At 38.5% G+C, this 16,250-nt stretch overlaps 1 protein-coding gene across 2 annotated transcripts in view; it reads left to right on the forward strand.

The window, feature by feature from the left end:
* LOC103042532 (ectonucleotide pyrophosphatase/phosphodiesterase family member 2) overlaps positions 1-6,622 on the forward strand; it is a 57,213-nt gene extending 50,591 nt beyond the window's left edge. For both annotated transcript variants that reach the window (XM_022671977.2, XM_022671978.2), the window contains exons 23-25: positions 101-233; positions 346-499; positions 4,523-6,622. In XM_022671977.2, the coding sequence (XP_022527698.2) occupies positions 101-233; positions 346-499; positions 4,523-4,693 (458 nt within the window). In that variant the 3' untranslated portion in view covers positions 4,694-6,622. The remainder of the gene's footprint in view (positions 1-100; positions 234-345; positions 500-4,522) is intronic.
* The last annotated feature ends 9,628 nt before the right edge of the window (positions 6,623-16,250 follow it).

Consider the following 16,250-nt stretch of genomic DNA (forward strand, 5'->3'; position numbering starts at 1 on the left):
CGTCACTTCCTACGCTCATGAATATTCCTCTGAAACGGTCTATAGTGAGCCTGGGATCATCATTAACTTATAGGGTCTGTGTGTGTGTGTGTGTGTGCAGGGATTTGGAGCTACGTGCAGGAGGTAGTGTTGAAGCGCTACACTGAAGAAAATAATAGCATTAATGTCATCACTGGACCCATATTCGACAACGATTATGATGGGCTGAGAGACACGCTGGAGAAGATAAGAGAGTAAGACATATATTTAAACAGGCAGCTGTGGCAACATACCTCTAATGCTCTGGATTGTCATTATCACCTGTTTACAGGTCTTCTCAGGTGTGTGTTTGTGTGTATGTTGAAGGCATGCGGGGGAGGCTGTACCGGTTCCTACTCATTACTATGTGATAATAACACACTGTGAGGGAGAGAATACCACAGTGGAGGAATGCGAGGGGTCTCTGCGAGTGGTCTCCTTCATCCTGCCACACCGCACAGACAACTCAGAGAGCTGCAGCGTGAGTACACACATGCATGCATGCCTGCCTGCAGTGCATTTAATGCATGATATTGTAGCATCACAACAAAAAAGGCACATCACAACAACATTTACCAAGCAAACAAAAAGATGACAACAGAACTACATTACGGAAACGCAGCAATTCCGAAACGCTGCATTAATAAAAAAAACTAAATTTAATTTTTACAATTAAATCTACACCAGAAATATTCCCGGCTGCTAGAGGGCACTGTTTAGCTGCTGTTGATTCAGGACGCTGTTACACATTACAAATACGTGCTTTTATGCTGAAATACTTTGTATTATGCTCTATAATAAAGACAGACATTGGCTATGGCATATTAATAACTGTATAAATCAATACATTTTTTTTATATGTTTATTTCTGCAAATAAATGCTCTAAATGAAAATATTTGTATTTGGAATTTGGGAGAAATGTTGTACGTAGTCTATAGAATAAAACAATGTTCATTTTACTCAAAATAAATACTTCACCTTATCCAGGGTTCTCAAGTCTCGCGCTTTGAGCGTGTGGCACACGCACCTCAGCGAGTTCACACGTGGTATTTCTCACGCGTGGCAATCCACCGGCTGTATATTATAATGTACTCTCATTGAGCCAATCAGAATATAGATCGCTCTGAACAACTGAAGAAGAACGGCAGCAACCCCTATTATAGGTGTATTAAACACCTTCCCTAGTTGTTCCGTGTTTAATTAACATTACCTAAGCATTGTTAATGTATAATGCATTGTACTCTTGGCTGCTAGAGGGCGCTGTTTAGCTGCTGTTGAGCCAGCGTGTCAGCATGGCAGCCATATTGGAGGAGGCAACCGTGCGCCCCTAGTGCATTACTTTACAAAGAGAAAGGTGTTTAGTACACCTATAAAAATCACAACTCTACCCATTTTTACCCTAATTTTCACACAGTTTCGTTTGTTACAAACAGCAGAGATGTAGTAAAGATCCAGGACCCTGTCACACATTACAAATACCTGCTTTCATCTTGAAATACTTTGTTTTATGCTCTTTAACAAAGACAGGCATTTGGTATGGCATATTAATATGATGAGTTTCTTTGGTTTTATCAAATTAAAAACCTCTGGAATATAATCTATAATTCTTTGCATTATTTGAGGTCTGAAAGCTCTGCATCTTTTTTGTTATTTCTGCCATTTCTCATTTTTTTGCAAATAAATACTCTAAATGACAATAGATTTATTTGCAATTAGGAAGAAAAGTTGTCCGTAGTTTATAGAATGAAACAACATTTTACTCAAACATATACCTATAAATAGCATTATTTTTATATGTATGTACAGTAGGGGTGGGCGATATGGCCCTAAAATAGTATCACGATATTTCATGATATTTTCGCGATAACGATACTCTTGGCGATATGATAAAAGTGGTAAAAGAAGAGAGACAAACGCTGGTCTAGCTCCGTCCTGCAGAGAAATCAGAACCTGCTGCTGTTTCTACTGTATGAATGTTTTAATCACAGCAAAATAGAGCAGTATCTACAGCCCTTTTAAATATATTAATACTGCAGCTTTATGGATAATTTGAATGTATGTTTTGACTGGAGAAAGAAGGGAATTGTAGCTGATCTAAATACTGTAATGCCTCTAATGGCCTCAGGAATAACATATAGTACATTTATAATAAACTTATGTTTTTTTTTTCTTATGAAAAACATCTCTTTGAATACTTAAGCATTGAGTATTTTAGGTTCATTTGCAGTGTTTATGGAACCATTAAAAGTATTTTTAATATTTTGTAAAGAAAGTTGTGTTAAAGTTGTTGGTGTATCACTTATTAAGGTCTATTGTTTACAGTCTTTAGCTGTTTTTCTGATGATAAAGTCTGATTTCTCCATATATTGTTTAATTTTGTGGGACAAAGTAAACCCTGTACTAAGCAAAGCCTTAATTTAAAGCCTTAGTGTTTTATATTAGATGTACAGTTGTGGTCAAAAGTTTACATACACTTGTAAAAAAACATAATGTTATGGCTGTCTTGAGTTTTCAATAAGTTCTACAACTCTTATTTTTCTGTGATAGAGTGATCGGAACACATACATGTTTGTCACAAAAAACAGTCATAAAATTTGGTTCTTTCATAAATTTATTATGGGTCTGCTGAAAATGTCACCAAATCTGCTGGGTCAAAAATATACATACAGCAACAAAATTTGTCAATTTTGGTGATGTAGCGAGTTGTGTCAATCAAATTAGCTTCATGTCATGGCCTCTTCACTTCTTGTAAGTGATTCTGATTGACTACAGCTGTTGACTTCTCATGAGCCCATTTAAATAGGGCTCATTTGACCCAGTGATTAGACTCAGCTACAAAAGCTACAACGGGAAAGTCAAAGGAACTCAGTGTGGATCTGAAAAAGCGAATTATTGACTTGAACAAGTCAGGGAAGTCACTTGGAGCCATTTCAAAGCAGCTACAGGTCCCAAGAGCAACTGTGCAGACAATTATACGCAAGTATAAAGTGCATGGAACAGTTGTGTCACTGCCACGATCAGGAAGAAAACGCAAGCTATCACATGCTGCCGAGAGGAGATTGGTCAGGATGGTCAAGAGTCAACCAAGAATCACCAAGAAGCAGGTCTGCAAGGATTTGGAAGCTGATGGAACACAGGTGTCAGTCTCCACAGTCAAGCGTGTTTTACATCGCCATGGACTGAGAGGCTGCCGTGCAAGAAAGAAGCCCTTGCTCCAGAAAAGGCACCTTAAGACTCGGCTGAAGTTTGCTGCTGATCACATGGACAAAGATAAAACCTTCTGGAGGAAAGTTCTCTGGTCAGACGAAACAAAAATTGAGCTGTTTGGCCACAACACCCAGCAATATGTTTGGAGGAGAAAAGGTGAGGCCTTTAATCCCAGGAACACCATGCCTACTGTCAAGCATGGTGGTGGTAGTATTATGCTCTGGGGATGTTTTGCTGCCAGTGGAATTGTTTCTTTGCAGAAAGTAAATGGGATAATGAAGGAGGATTACCTCCAAATTCTGCAGGAAAACTTAAAACCATCAGCCCGAAGGTTGGGTCTTGGGCGCAGTTGTGTGTTCCAACAAGACAATGACCCAAAACACACATCAAAAGTGGTAAAGGAATGGCTAAACCAGGCTAGAATTAAGGTTTTAGAATGGCCTTCCCAAAGTCCTGACTTAAACCCCATTGAGAACATGTGGACAGTGCTAAAGAAACGGGTTCATGCAAGAAAACCATCACATTTAGCTGAACTGCACCAATTCTGTTAAGAAGAGTGGTCAAACATTCGACCTGAAGCTTGCCAGGAGCTTGTGGATGGCTACCAAAAGCGCCTAGTTGCCGTGAAAATGGCCAAGGGACATGTAACCAAATACTAATGTTGCTGTATGTATATTTTTGACCCAGCAGATTTGGTGACATTTTCAGCAGACCCATAATAAATTTATGAAAGAACCAAATTTTATGACTGTTTTTTGTGACAAACATGTATGTGTTCCGATCACTCTATCACAGAAAAATAAGAGTTGTAGAACTTATTGAAAACTCAAGACAGCCATAACATTATGTTTTTTTACAAGTGTATGTAAACTTTTGACCACAACTGTACTTCTAACAATAGAGTAAGTCACAAACCTACATTAAAGCACAGTCATGCAAAAAAAAAATATATATATATATATATATAATAAAAATAGCGTGATATACCGTGAAACTGTCAGAATCTTGAAAAATACCTTGATATGCATTTTTGGCCATACCGGCCAGCTCTAATACAGGTGTTTACATACTTATTTGCAGTAGTAACACACAAATAAATTATATAAAAAAAAAATAATCATACATTGTGATTTCCAGATTTTTTTATTTTTTTAGATAAAAAAAATTACAGAGGACATGCACCTAAAATTAAAATAATCCAACAGGTATATACTGCGAGTACAGACGAAGATGAATCTCTACATCTCAAAATAAAAATCCAACTAACATATTTAATTGTTTTAATTGGCTTTGCAGAATTCGGACGAGACGTCCGGCTGGGTTGATGAGATTCTCCGGTTACACACGGCTCGAGTGCGTGACGTGGAGCTTCTGACCGGACTGGACTTCTTCCGCTCAACACCCATGCCCTACACACAGACCCTCACGCTCAAAACCTACATGCACACTTTTGAGGAAGATGTCTAACCTCACAGAGACACAGCAAGAATGGAAACATGGCATCATCATCATCAACATCATCTCTCTTTCAACCTCAGTGTTCTCTCCCTCTCTCCTGTCTCCTTCTACCTGGGTCACATGTCGCTTAGGTGTATATTTTTATACAGCATATTTATTGTTCACTTTAAGCAAAATAATAGCAATGATCAGATTTAACACAACTGAACATAAACAGGCTTTCCATATATATGTGTTTGTGTAGTATATGAATATTAGACTCACAGGATTTGTGTTGTCTGTTGTAGACTGTGAATAGGTTGTGTTGATGTGAATGGGAATAGTATCTCTGTGGGTGTTTGTGTGAGTGTGCTGTAAGTTAAGCATTTGTTAGTGTGTATTTTCAGTAGCTGTTTTGTGGACACACTTCATACCCCAGCGCGTGTGAAGACCTTTGAAGCGGAACTGTGGAATCAGAGGGTCTGTGTGTGACTCCATGCTCGCTCCAGTGAACTGTTTATAACTCATTATAATGTTCTTCCTCCTCACTACCGCTCTTAATCTCTCTAACTCCCCCCACTAAAGCTGGCTACACACTGAACGTGCAATTACAAACTGAAAGAAAAAACACTCAAAATTTAAATGTTCTATTCCATGCAGTATTTTTGCACAATTATCGTATTTTTTGCACTATAATGCGCACTTAAAATTCTTTAATTTTCCCAAAAATCATCAGTGCATCTTATAATCCGGTGCACCTTATGTATAAATTTTACCAGCCAGGTATTAAGGAGCAGTAAAGCCACTTTCTCTGCTAAAGTACAGCTTTATACAGGAGCTTCACTTTAGTTCTTCAAAAGTATTAGCATTAGCCGCTAACCACGCAAAGCACTAGCTCTTTTGCCGTTCAAAGGGGAGTATTATCGGCCTGTAGCCTTCTGCTTACCCCGGCTAGCAGTGCTGGAGCAGCATTAGCATTACCTGCTAACCATGCTAAGCGCTAGCTCTTTTGACTGTAATCTGTATGTTTACCGTGTTAAAACAAGCCACGTGGGACGAACCGCTAGCTAATATCACCATGGCTTACTGAAACACTCAGGCTTCCTCAGTGCAGTGTTGTTGGGACAGCATTACCTACTAACCGTGGCAAGCACTGGTGGTTAGCTGCTAATGCTAATGCTAATGCTGCTGCACCCAGACTTGGTGAAAATCTGGAAATCTAAGGTTACTGTGTATTAAGAGAAATCTGTGTAGATTAACATCAAGCTCTCGTTTGACATAAAAAGAAAATGTTTTTTTTTTTGTTTTTTTTTTAAAGAATTACAGTTTTGTGTACTCTACTTAGCTTTACAGGTCTCACCATCCAGCAGTGATGCCTGCTTATTTAGAAGGAAAACATGGCGACACCCCTGTTCCTTACTAGTGTCACGTCTTTTATGTGTCTTATAATTTAGTGCACTTTATGTAGTGCACCTTACCTTTATTGATAGTGCTGCTTATAATCTGGTGCGCCGTATAGTGTGAAAAATCCGGTACACTCAAACAAAACCCAAACGAAACCACAAAATCTATCACTAATGACTTGTGACTTAAAAATTCCTTGAAATGCAATAAATCTAAAAAAACATGGAGTTGACTAGCTAACATTGCGTCATGGCTCGAGCAGCGTATTTAGTGTGCAGCCTGCTTTAGTGAACTCAAAGAATAAAGATGGTGTGAAAGTAAGGATTCTGCTTGTGACTCTTGGGAGTTGGGGGAACATGCTGTAGTGCCCTAAGCCTGGATGAGATTAACCCATTAATGTCTAGTTAAACCAAGATAGCAATAAATCCACATACTGCATCTACAGTTCTGGAAAAGTGTGCGTTCTCCTTTCACTGTATAAAAAGTGCACTTTACAGAAATCATGTCACTTATTCAACATGTTAATAAACTGTGGCTTGTTTGAGCTAAAATGAAGGTTAGAATGATTGTTGAATGAGTGAGGGTCTGAATAAGTGTTGGGTTTAGGTTTTTTGTTGAAGATAAGGAACTGGGTTAATTTTAATGATCTGAATGGGTATTGGAGTTAAGTTGTAGGTTCAGTTTAAAGTTAGGGTCTGGGTGAGAGTTTGGTTTAGGATTTTGTTTGAGTTTAGGTTGGGGTCTGAGGTAGTTTTTGGCTTAGGTTCTGAGGTTTGGGTCAACATGAGTGTTGGGTTTAGGTTTTGGGTTAAGAGTAGGGTTAGAATGAGCAAATAAGGATTAGGTTTTGGGTTGGGATTAAGATTTGAGTGCTGGATTTAGGTTTTGAGTAAAAAGTAGGGTAAGAATGAGCATAAGGATTAGGTTTTTGGGTTGGGGTGAGGTTTTGGGTTGAGGTTGTGGGTTAAAACTAGGGTTAGAATGAGCATAAGGATTCGTTTTTTGGGTTGGGGTTAGGTTTGGAGTTTAGGTTTTGGATTAAAACGAGTTAGAATGAGCATAAGGATTAGGTTTTTGGTTTGGGGTTAAGATTTGAGTGTTGGGTTTAGGTTTTGGGTTAAGGTTAAGATTTGAGTGTTGGGTTTAGGTTTTGTGTTGAGGTTCAGATTTTAGTGTTGGGTTTAGGTTTTGGGTTAAGACTAGGGTTAGAATGAGCATTCCAATTAGGTTTTGAGGTTTGGGTCAAAAGGCTATTGGGTTCAGGTTTTGGGTTGGGTTAAGGTTTGAGTGTTGGGTTTAGGTTTTGGGTTAAGGTTAAGATTTGAGTTTTGGGTTAAGGTTAAGATTTGAGTGTTGGGTTTAGGTTTTGGGTTAAGACTAGGGTTAGAATGAGCATTCCAATTAGGTTTTGAGGTTTGGGTCAAAAGGCTATTGGGTTCAGGTTTTGGGTTGGATTAAGATTTGAGTGTTGGGTTTAGGTCTTGGGTTGAAACTTAGATTAGAATGAGCATTAGGATTATAATCTGTTTTGGGTCAAAAGGGATGTTGATTCTAGGTTTTGGGTTGGGTTTAGGGGCAGAATAAGTGTTTGTTTTATGTTTTGGGTTAAGACTAGTTTTAGAATGAGCATAAGGATTAGGTACTGGGTTGGGCTTAAGGTCAATACGTTTTGGGTTGAAGTTATGATTTGAGTGTTGGGTTTAGGTGGAGTTTGATGATTGGATTTAGGTTTTGCATAAAATTTAGAATGAATGCTAGATTAGGTATATTTTAAAGATTAATTTTAATATGTCATGCTTTCATCAGCTATATTATGATAGTTATAACAACAATACACTGTAATAATACTTGTCATATGTGATGCTGATAGAACATTAGCTCTTAAACCTTTGAAAATAAATGGTCATAATTAACCACATTGGATTTAGTGTCCCAGTTTATCTAGCATATTCTACGATGTGGGGCAGGACTTAACACCTCTTTATTTATTATATAGTAATTAAACATTATTTTATTCATCTTACAATTATTATAAGATTATAACAGTGACAACATCTTGCAATGTGGCTTATAAAGTTTAGTTAGCTCAGTTAATAACTTGCCTACAGTGTGATGAGTCCGGTGTAACAGCGATGCTAATCTTATCACTTGTGAAAATGATCACCTACTTAAAAGATAATCTATTGCATCATCTTACAGAGGGGCTCAGGAACTGGCTCAGCACACTGAGGTTCCTCAAGCTTTAGTAGGAACTCATGGTTGTGGAGAAGGCGTTGGTGGAGTTCCTCTTTTTGGGGCACTTTCTGATGATAAGCATTTATTTTGTACTTTGCTTACTGCTGTGTTTCATATAAAGATAGATCATAAGTTAACAGTTAAAAATAGAAAATAAGCTCCATCAGTGATCATCATGGGAAATAAACATTCAGTGCATTTTACACAAGAAGAAGCTGTATGGTAGAGTAATTAAGCCTTTTCTGAGCACACGCCACAAACAGAGTCACTTCAGGTATGCTAAAGCTAAAGCACATTTAGACAAGCCAGCTTCATTTTGGAATAAGGTTCTGTGGACTGATGGAACTAAAATTGAGTTATTTGGAGGGTGGTTATTTATGCATGGAGGAAAAAGAACACATCATTCCAACACAAACACTTTCCTGCTCTCCCAGTAAAATTTAGTGCCAGTTCCATCATGCTGTGGGGCTGTGTGATCAGTGCAGATACTGGGAATCTTGTTAAAGTTGAGGGTCTCATGGATTTCAGTCAATATCAGCAGATTCTTAAGAACAATGTTGAAGAATCAGTAAGAAAGTTGAAGTTTGAAGCGCCGGGGCTGGATACCTCAACAAGACAACGACCCTTAAAACTAATGCAGAAGAACAAGTACAACGTTCTGGAATGATCATCTCAGATCATCTCAGTCCCCAGACCTGAATATTAATGAACATCTGTGGTGTGATTTAAAGTGGGCTGTTCATGAAACCATCAAACCTGACTGAACTGGAGATGATTTGTTTTGTAAAGAAGAATGATCCAAAATACCTTCAACCAGAAGCTTCAACCAGACTCTCATTAGAAGCTTTAGGAAGTGTTTAGAGGCTGTTATTTCTGCAAAAGGAGGATCTACTAAATATTGATGTATTTTTTTTTTGTTTGGGTGCCCAAATTTATGCAGTTGCCTAATTTAGTTTAAAGAATTAATGCACACTTTCTGTAAATCCTATAAACTTCATTTCACTTCTCAAATATCACTGTGTTCATCTGCTATATGACATACAGCACTGGAAAAAAAAAATAAGAGACCACTTCAGTTTCTGAATCAGTTTCTCTAAATTGATTTAGCTATTTATTAGGGGTGTCACGATTCTCTAAATCCTTGATCCTCTTTTTTTTTCTTTTTTTTTTTTTTTTTTTTTTTTTTTTACAGCAGAGAAGCCTATGCCACTTTTAGATTAGTCTATGGTCAGTTATTGGTTTGATTCATCAAATTTACAATATCTTATTTCAAAAGATGGGCTTGATATAAGTGATGCAAAGTGATACAAGTGATCTGTAATACAGCACATTAATACACTGCACTAATGGTCAAATTTAAATAATTTATTAAGATATATATGTAATGCCATCTAGTGGCTTTTTTTGGTTGCAGCAGTGTGCACTATTAAAACAGCAATGTGCAACATAACAAAATAAATAATAATAAAAAAAAATACAGGAACAGTCATGTACAAAATAATAGAACAATTAGAGCCTTAACAAACTGAACTCTATCCTACTATAACAGTTAAACATGAAAAATAAGACTTTAAGACTTTTTCAGTCCCTGAGAATGACACGTTTTTTTCTTTAACAAAGATATATTATTAACTTTATCTGAGAGAAAGATGCTCCTTAAGGTACCAAAAGTATTAACATATTCGAGGCTAGACAAAACAACTGTTATTTTTATATTTTCAAGTTTTTCTTTAAGAAGATGAGAATGTCCACATTCTCTGGAGAAAGAGCTGCTCTTTGAGCTACAGTGTGCTGCGCCATTTGCGGGAGGGATCATCGATCCTCTTTTTGACTTTGATGCTCGAGACCATGACATCATTTTGATCGATTCTGATTAAATATATTGAAATCGTGACACCCCTACTATTTATAGGTATATATTTGAGTAAAATGAACATTGCTGTTTTATTCTATAAACTACAAACAACATTACTTCCAAAGTTTCAATGCAAAGAAAAAAAAATCATATTCATAAAGTTTTAAGAGTTCAAAAATCAATTGTTTTGTGGAATAACCCTGGTTTTTAATCACAGTTTCCATGCATCTTGGCATGTTCTCCTCCACCAGTCTTACACACTGCTTTTGGATAACTTTATGCTACTTTATGCTACAAAAATTCAAGCAGTTCAGTTTGGTTTGATGGCTTGTGATCATCCATCTTCTTCTTGATTATATTCCAGAGGTTTTTCATTTGGTAAAATCAAAGAAACTCATCATTTTTAAATGATATCTTATTTTTTTCCAGAACTGTTGTAATGAGTATTTTTAAACATTGTCAGTTGAGTCAGTGCCAGAACCTCCAGCTCATAATCAACCTGCAGTAAGATTTCCCGGTATTGATGGACGCTGATGCGCCACAGTCATTATCTATATCCAGGCACCAGCGTCAGGCCAGATCTTGGGAAAGGTCAGGCGGTGGGTGTGAGTGTGAGTGGGTGTGTAAGAGTGGTGCTCAGCTGGGCACGATGCCTAATGCACTTTAAACTGGAATTACATTAAAGCTCTGTAAAGTTGATTACTGCTGCTGTGAGGAGAAGGCCAGTAAACTGGAAAGATAATGAGTGCTTTTATCACAACTGAGTCAGAGCTTCGGATGCCAACCAGAACAGTCCTATCATAGTACTTACAAGAAATAGGGAGACTGCTACACACACACACACACTACATACCCATACATACAGTACACTACTCTTTATCAATGATGCTGGAAATAATCAGATATGGACTGTCTGGAATATGACGTCTACCTTATCGCAATCCTGCTGTAACGCTGTGTTGAAGGACGGGACGAGGAGAGCGGACGCTAATGCAAGTAATATTTATTGAAAAACAGAAAACAAAACATACACCAAACAGAAACTCAGACACATGGAGACCAACTAACAGACGGGAATAACACAGCCGTGACAGACGTGAAAACGTACAAGAACCGAAAAAACACTACTGACAGAGACGCTTAAATACACACACAAGGCGGGAAAGAGAACAGGTAACACCTGGGGACTGACTAACGAGGGGCGGAGCTACAAATGGACACAGGTGAGTGGAAAAACACCAGGGGAGAAACACAGAGAAGCCGGGTCACGTGAGAATAACAGACATGAGAATAGACAGAAAACAGGCAAAAGATGTGACCCCTGCAGAACCAAGAACCGGAATTACAAATTCCAGACCAGACACTGAAAATAATGGACTGATTCAGTACAGGACTTGATGAAGTACTTAAATATGAAAACACTGGTGGAACCTCCTAAAATGCTTTAAGGAACCTTAAAAAAAAAAACATTTTTCTTCTTCAAAAAAAATAAAGATATGAAGTGTGGTAAAAAATATAAAGAAATGAAGATAGTGCTGGATGATACAGACAATATTTAAAATAAAGACAACACTTTTTTTAATATCAATCAATATGATATACTGTAATTCAGATACTGATATTAACAGTATAAAAGAAATCAGCTGTGGTGGGCTCTGAGTGCTCCAGAGGGCCAAGCACTTCCACCATGTTAAGAAGATCGCCGGTTCAAATCTTGTTTGGCTGTGTAAATTGGGGAGAAAAGGGGGAAATTTAAAGAAAAAATAAAATTATATAAAATAAATGGTAGTGTACATCATCATGCATCATCTCTTAGAACCCCAGGCCAATTCTTTATGATTTCATACAGGCTTATAAAAGGCTTATAGTTAAAGTTAGAGTTCAAAACCTTAAAACATTATGTCTGCAGTACTGAAACATTCGATATAGTTCTGTGTTGAGAACATGAGGACATATTTCACTATACAACTGTTTAGACATTTATAAACTTTCATTTTGCTCCATATGAACTCATTCCTTTTGGACTCACTTTAAGTGCGTATTCTCCTCTATAGAGATTCCCTTTCATGGCATCTCTAGCTTGCCATCAGCTGCCGGAGCCCTGAGAGAGCAAAAATTGAGAGCCTCTCAGGGCTAGAGGAAGCATGTGCTAGTCTTCACCCTCCTGGTGTGTTTGGGCATCACTAGTAATAGAGGGAGTTCTAATGTGTGGGTTGGGTAGTTGGCCGTGAAAATTGGGGAGAAAATGGGAAAAAAATTAAAATGAAATAAAACGATTTTTTCAAGCCAATTCTTTATAATTTGATGCACCTTTATTCACCTAAAAATGACAAAGAACGTATAGAAGATGGTCACACAAGCAAGAGGTTATTATCAGGAGATTCTATGCAACTCAAACATGTCCTTAAGAATAATTACTCACTAATACATTTTTACATTAATAGTGGAAATATGTTGCTCTGTAACACTAAAGAATACCACCCTGCTTCAAATTATTAAAAATATTAACAGAACTTAAATGTGTGACTGCGACTGGTGATCGCCGACCAGTCGCAGACATTTGGCATGCTAGATATCTGACCCAGTAGCAGCAGCTACCTACAGCTAATACACCTAATGGGATGTATATTTCCATTTTTCTACTGTAAACAAGTTTTACACACTAAAGGTTGGACTAAAGCTGGGCTGTGGAAAGCTGATTTTTTATTTTTTTTTTGCAAATTCAGCAACCCTGCCAGGAAAAGCACCCCCTCTCGAGTTATTGCTTAGTGAAAGGAGACATATTCAAGTTTATTTGGTCAACCAATGTCAGCGGATTGTCTCATTGTCTCTTTTGATTTAGGCAACATAAGCAACAGTTAACACTGGGGGTGCTTTTCCAGTGTTTGATAGTGGCGCTATTCACTTTTTTTTCCACCACTGACATTAGTCAGCATCTTTCTAGAATTTCCGTAGAGGCTCTGTTTTTTCTTCATTAATTTACTTAAATTCATCAATTTCAAAGTAAATTAAATATGAGATTGTCATTTTTAGTTAATGATTACATTTTTAAAAGCTAAAATAATGTGAAATCTCCAGTGGTGTGCATTAAGGCCCTTCTAACCCTTCAGAGAAGGGGTGACAATAAATGCATGTAAATCATTACATAATATTTAATCAGGAAATATATATATATAATAGTTGTTGTAAACTATTAACATATATTTAAGAAAATTAACTAAAATAAAAAACAGCAACTAATTCAAAGGATTAATCTGCATTTTTCAGTTGCTACGGGACTTTGATTTAACCAATCAAAGCTTTTTAAAATGGCTCCTCCCCCCTTGTGTCTGTGTGACCCTTCTGCTGATTTTGAGAAGGCTGTAGTAATGAGTCTATTAGGAAAGTCATAAGACAATCCAACCAATTCATGATTTTCACTCCGGGGGCGGGGCCATGGCTGTCTCACCCCTTCTCAGCACTGTGTTGATGGTGTTAAGCGTTGCTTAGTCATAAAACGGAGCTCATGCTGTATTAATTCAATAGTTAGCTAACTATCATGGAATTGCGACTGTAAATCAGACAGATATTGTGTCAAATATTAAACAACCTTCACAATAAAAGGCTGCCTGACTGGTGAGTTTTTGTGTGTACTTAATGTTTTGGCTGCCCTGGCGTACCGTTACTGTAGGCATACAAATGAGTGATATTTGTTGAACGGCTGTACTTGTAGGAAAATTAAGCATTTACTGTTGTGGTCTGTTGTACACTTTTGTAGTTTGTAGTTGGATTTGTGGGCTGTTAATGTGTACTAAGTTGCTATGACTAAGTTAAGACAGAGAATATGTAGTTATTATAATTTTCATCTGTGTTTAAGTTGTCTGGGGGGGGGGGTCTTAGTGGTGGGTGTTGAAGAAGGGGTACCCACTATGTTAACTGCACGCCACTGAAAATCTCCAGGGACGTCCTTTAGGTGGTACTCAGCCTTTAAGGTGGTTCTCCACAGTTTCAGATTGAAGAACAGTATGGTAGATTGCTTCCACTGTAGGCTAATCCCTGTAATCAATCGGCCAAAGAGCATCTGATGCATGACTTTGCCGAGTCGCCTTCCTGCAGAACTAAATCCACAAACCCCAGAGACTGAAAATAAAGGACTGATTGATTACAGGACTTACTGGTAGACTTCTTTCACTGTAATCCTGCCAGACATCTGTTTCAATACTGCTACTAGATGGCATCACTATTTCCTCTTAGAGGAATCTCTCATGCTGTCTTCATCATTCCATTACTTCATTCCCTCAAGTGATGTTAATCGTAACCCTCAGGGATGTGAGGGAATAAGTGGCTTCACTAGAACCTTTAAAGAGTGTATTTCAGGACGTCTTGTTCTCTGCAGCAGGAACAGAGCTAAAGTTTCCTCTCTGATTCAGTCTGCCCTCTTTAAACTTCAAAGTCAAAGTGTTTTTTATTGTCATTTCAGCTATATACAGAGTACACAGTGAAACGAAACAACGTTCCTCCAGGGACCATGGTGCACATAAACACAGTGTAGACAGAACAATAGTGCAACAGGACAAAAGTGCAGACAGACAATACAACACAATACAGACAAAGAATAATAAATAACAAGACAGTGTGCAAATTATGCAGTGTGCAAAAAGTGTGCAAAAAAGACCAGTGAGGTAGTAGGTTTTTTAGTGCTTTCCATTTTCTGGGGTAAGTGGGGTAAGAGTGTGTGTGCATGTACAGAAAAACCATCAGTTCAGTCTCTGCAGTTGAGGAGTCTGATGGCTTGGGGGTAGAAGCTGTTGCAGAATCTGGTCGTGCTGGACCGGATGCTGCGGTACCTTCTTCCCGAAGGCAGGAGGGAGAACAGTTGGTGTGAGGGATGAGTGGGGTCATTCACAATGCTGGTTGCTTTGCGGATGCTGCGGGTGGTGTAAATGTCCGTGATGGAGGGGAGAGAGACGCCGATGATCCTCTCAGCTGTCCTCACAATACGCTGGAGGGTCTTGCGGTCAGAGACGGTGCAGGTCCCAAACCAGGCAGTGATGCAGCTGCTCAGGATGCTCTCAATGGTCCCTCTATAGAAGAGTGTGAGGATGGGTGGAGGGAGACGGGCCTTTCTCAGCTTCCGGAGGAAGTAGAGATGCTGCTGGGCTTTCTTGGCTGTAGAGCTGGTGTTCAGGGTCCAGGTGAGGTTATCTGCTAAGTGGACACCAAGGAACTTGGTGCTCTTAACAATCTCCACAGAGGACCCGTCGATGTTGAGTGGAGAGTGGGTGTGTTATGCTCTCCTGAAGTCAACAACCATTTCCTTTGTCTTGTCCACATTCAGGTGAAGGTTGTTGACTGTACACCAGTCTGTCAGCCGCTGCACCTCCTCTCTGTATGCTGACTCGTCGCCTTTGGTGATGAGGTTGTATCATCGGCGAACTTGATAAAGCTGTTAGAACTGTGTTTTGCAGCACAGTCATGAGTCAGCAGGGTGAACAGCAGAGGACTCAGGACACTGCCCTGGGGGGCCCCAGTGTTCAGTGTGATGGTGCTGGAGGTGCTGCCCCCGAACCGGACTGACTGGGGTCTCCCCGTCAGAAAGTCCAGGATCCAGTTGCAGACTAAATTCTGACTAAATTTCATTAACCAAACCCTTTCTGTAAATGTTAAAGCAACATCATCCATCATTGTTACCTTTAAATATCAACTTCAGAATCTCGCTGATGATTGACTAACTGTAATATAGAGATTAGTATCACTATCATCTCTACTTTGGAAAAGAACCAAACAAACAAAAAACACATTTTAAAACTGTGTAAAGCTGCCTAACTCAAGTCATGTCTCTCTACTACTGCTACTACCTCAGTCCACAAGCTTCTCTCACTTCAGATGCTGCTTCTGTATCTCTCAGCTTGTCCAGAAATGCATGTGCACAGGGGGAGCTCAAAGAATGATTTGTATTTACTGCAGTAGAGTTAAACTGAATCACACTCCCAACCTATAGGGGGAGGTCAAGAGCAAAACATACTCAAGCATTTGTGCATAAAAATATATATTTTTTGTTTTTGTTCTAAAACATAAGATTTAGAATAATGCTCATGATTCACTGGCTGTACT

The sequence above is a fragment of the Astyanax mexicanus genome, chromosome 2 (genome assembly GCF_023375975.1).
Source record: "Astyanax mexicanus isolate ESR-SI-001 chromosome 2, AstMex3_surface, whole genome shotgun sequence".
NCBI lineage: Eukaryota > Metazoa > Chordata > Actinopteri > Characiformes > Acestrorhamphidae > Astyanax > Astyanax mexicanus.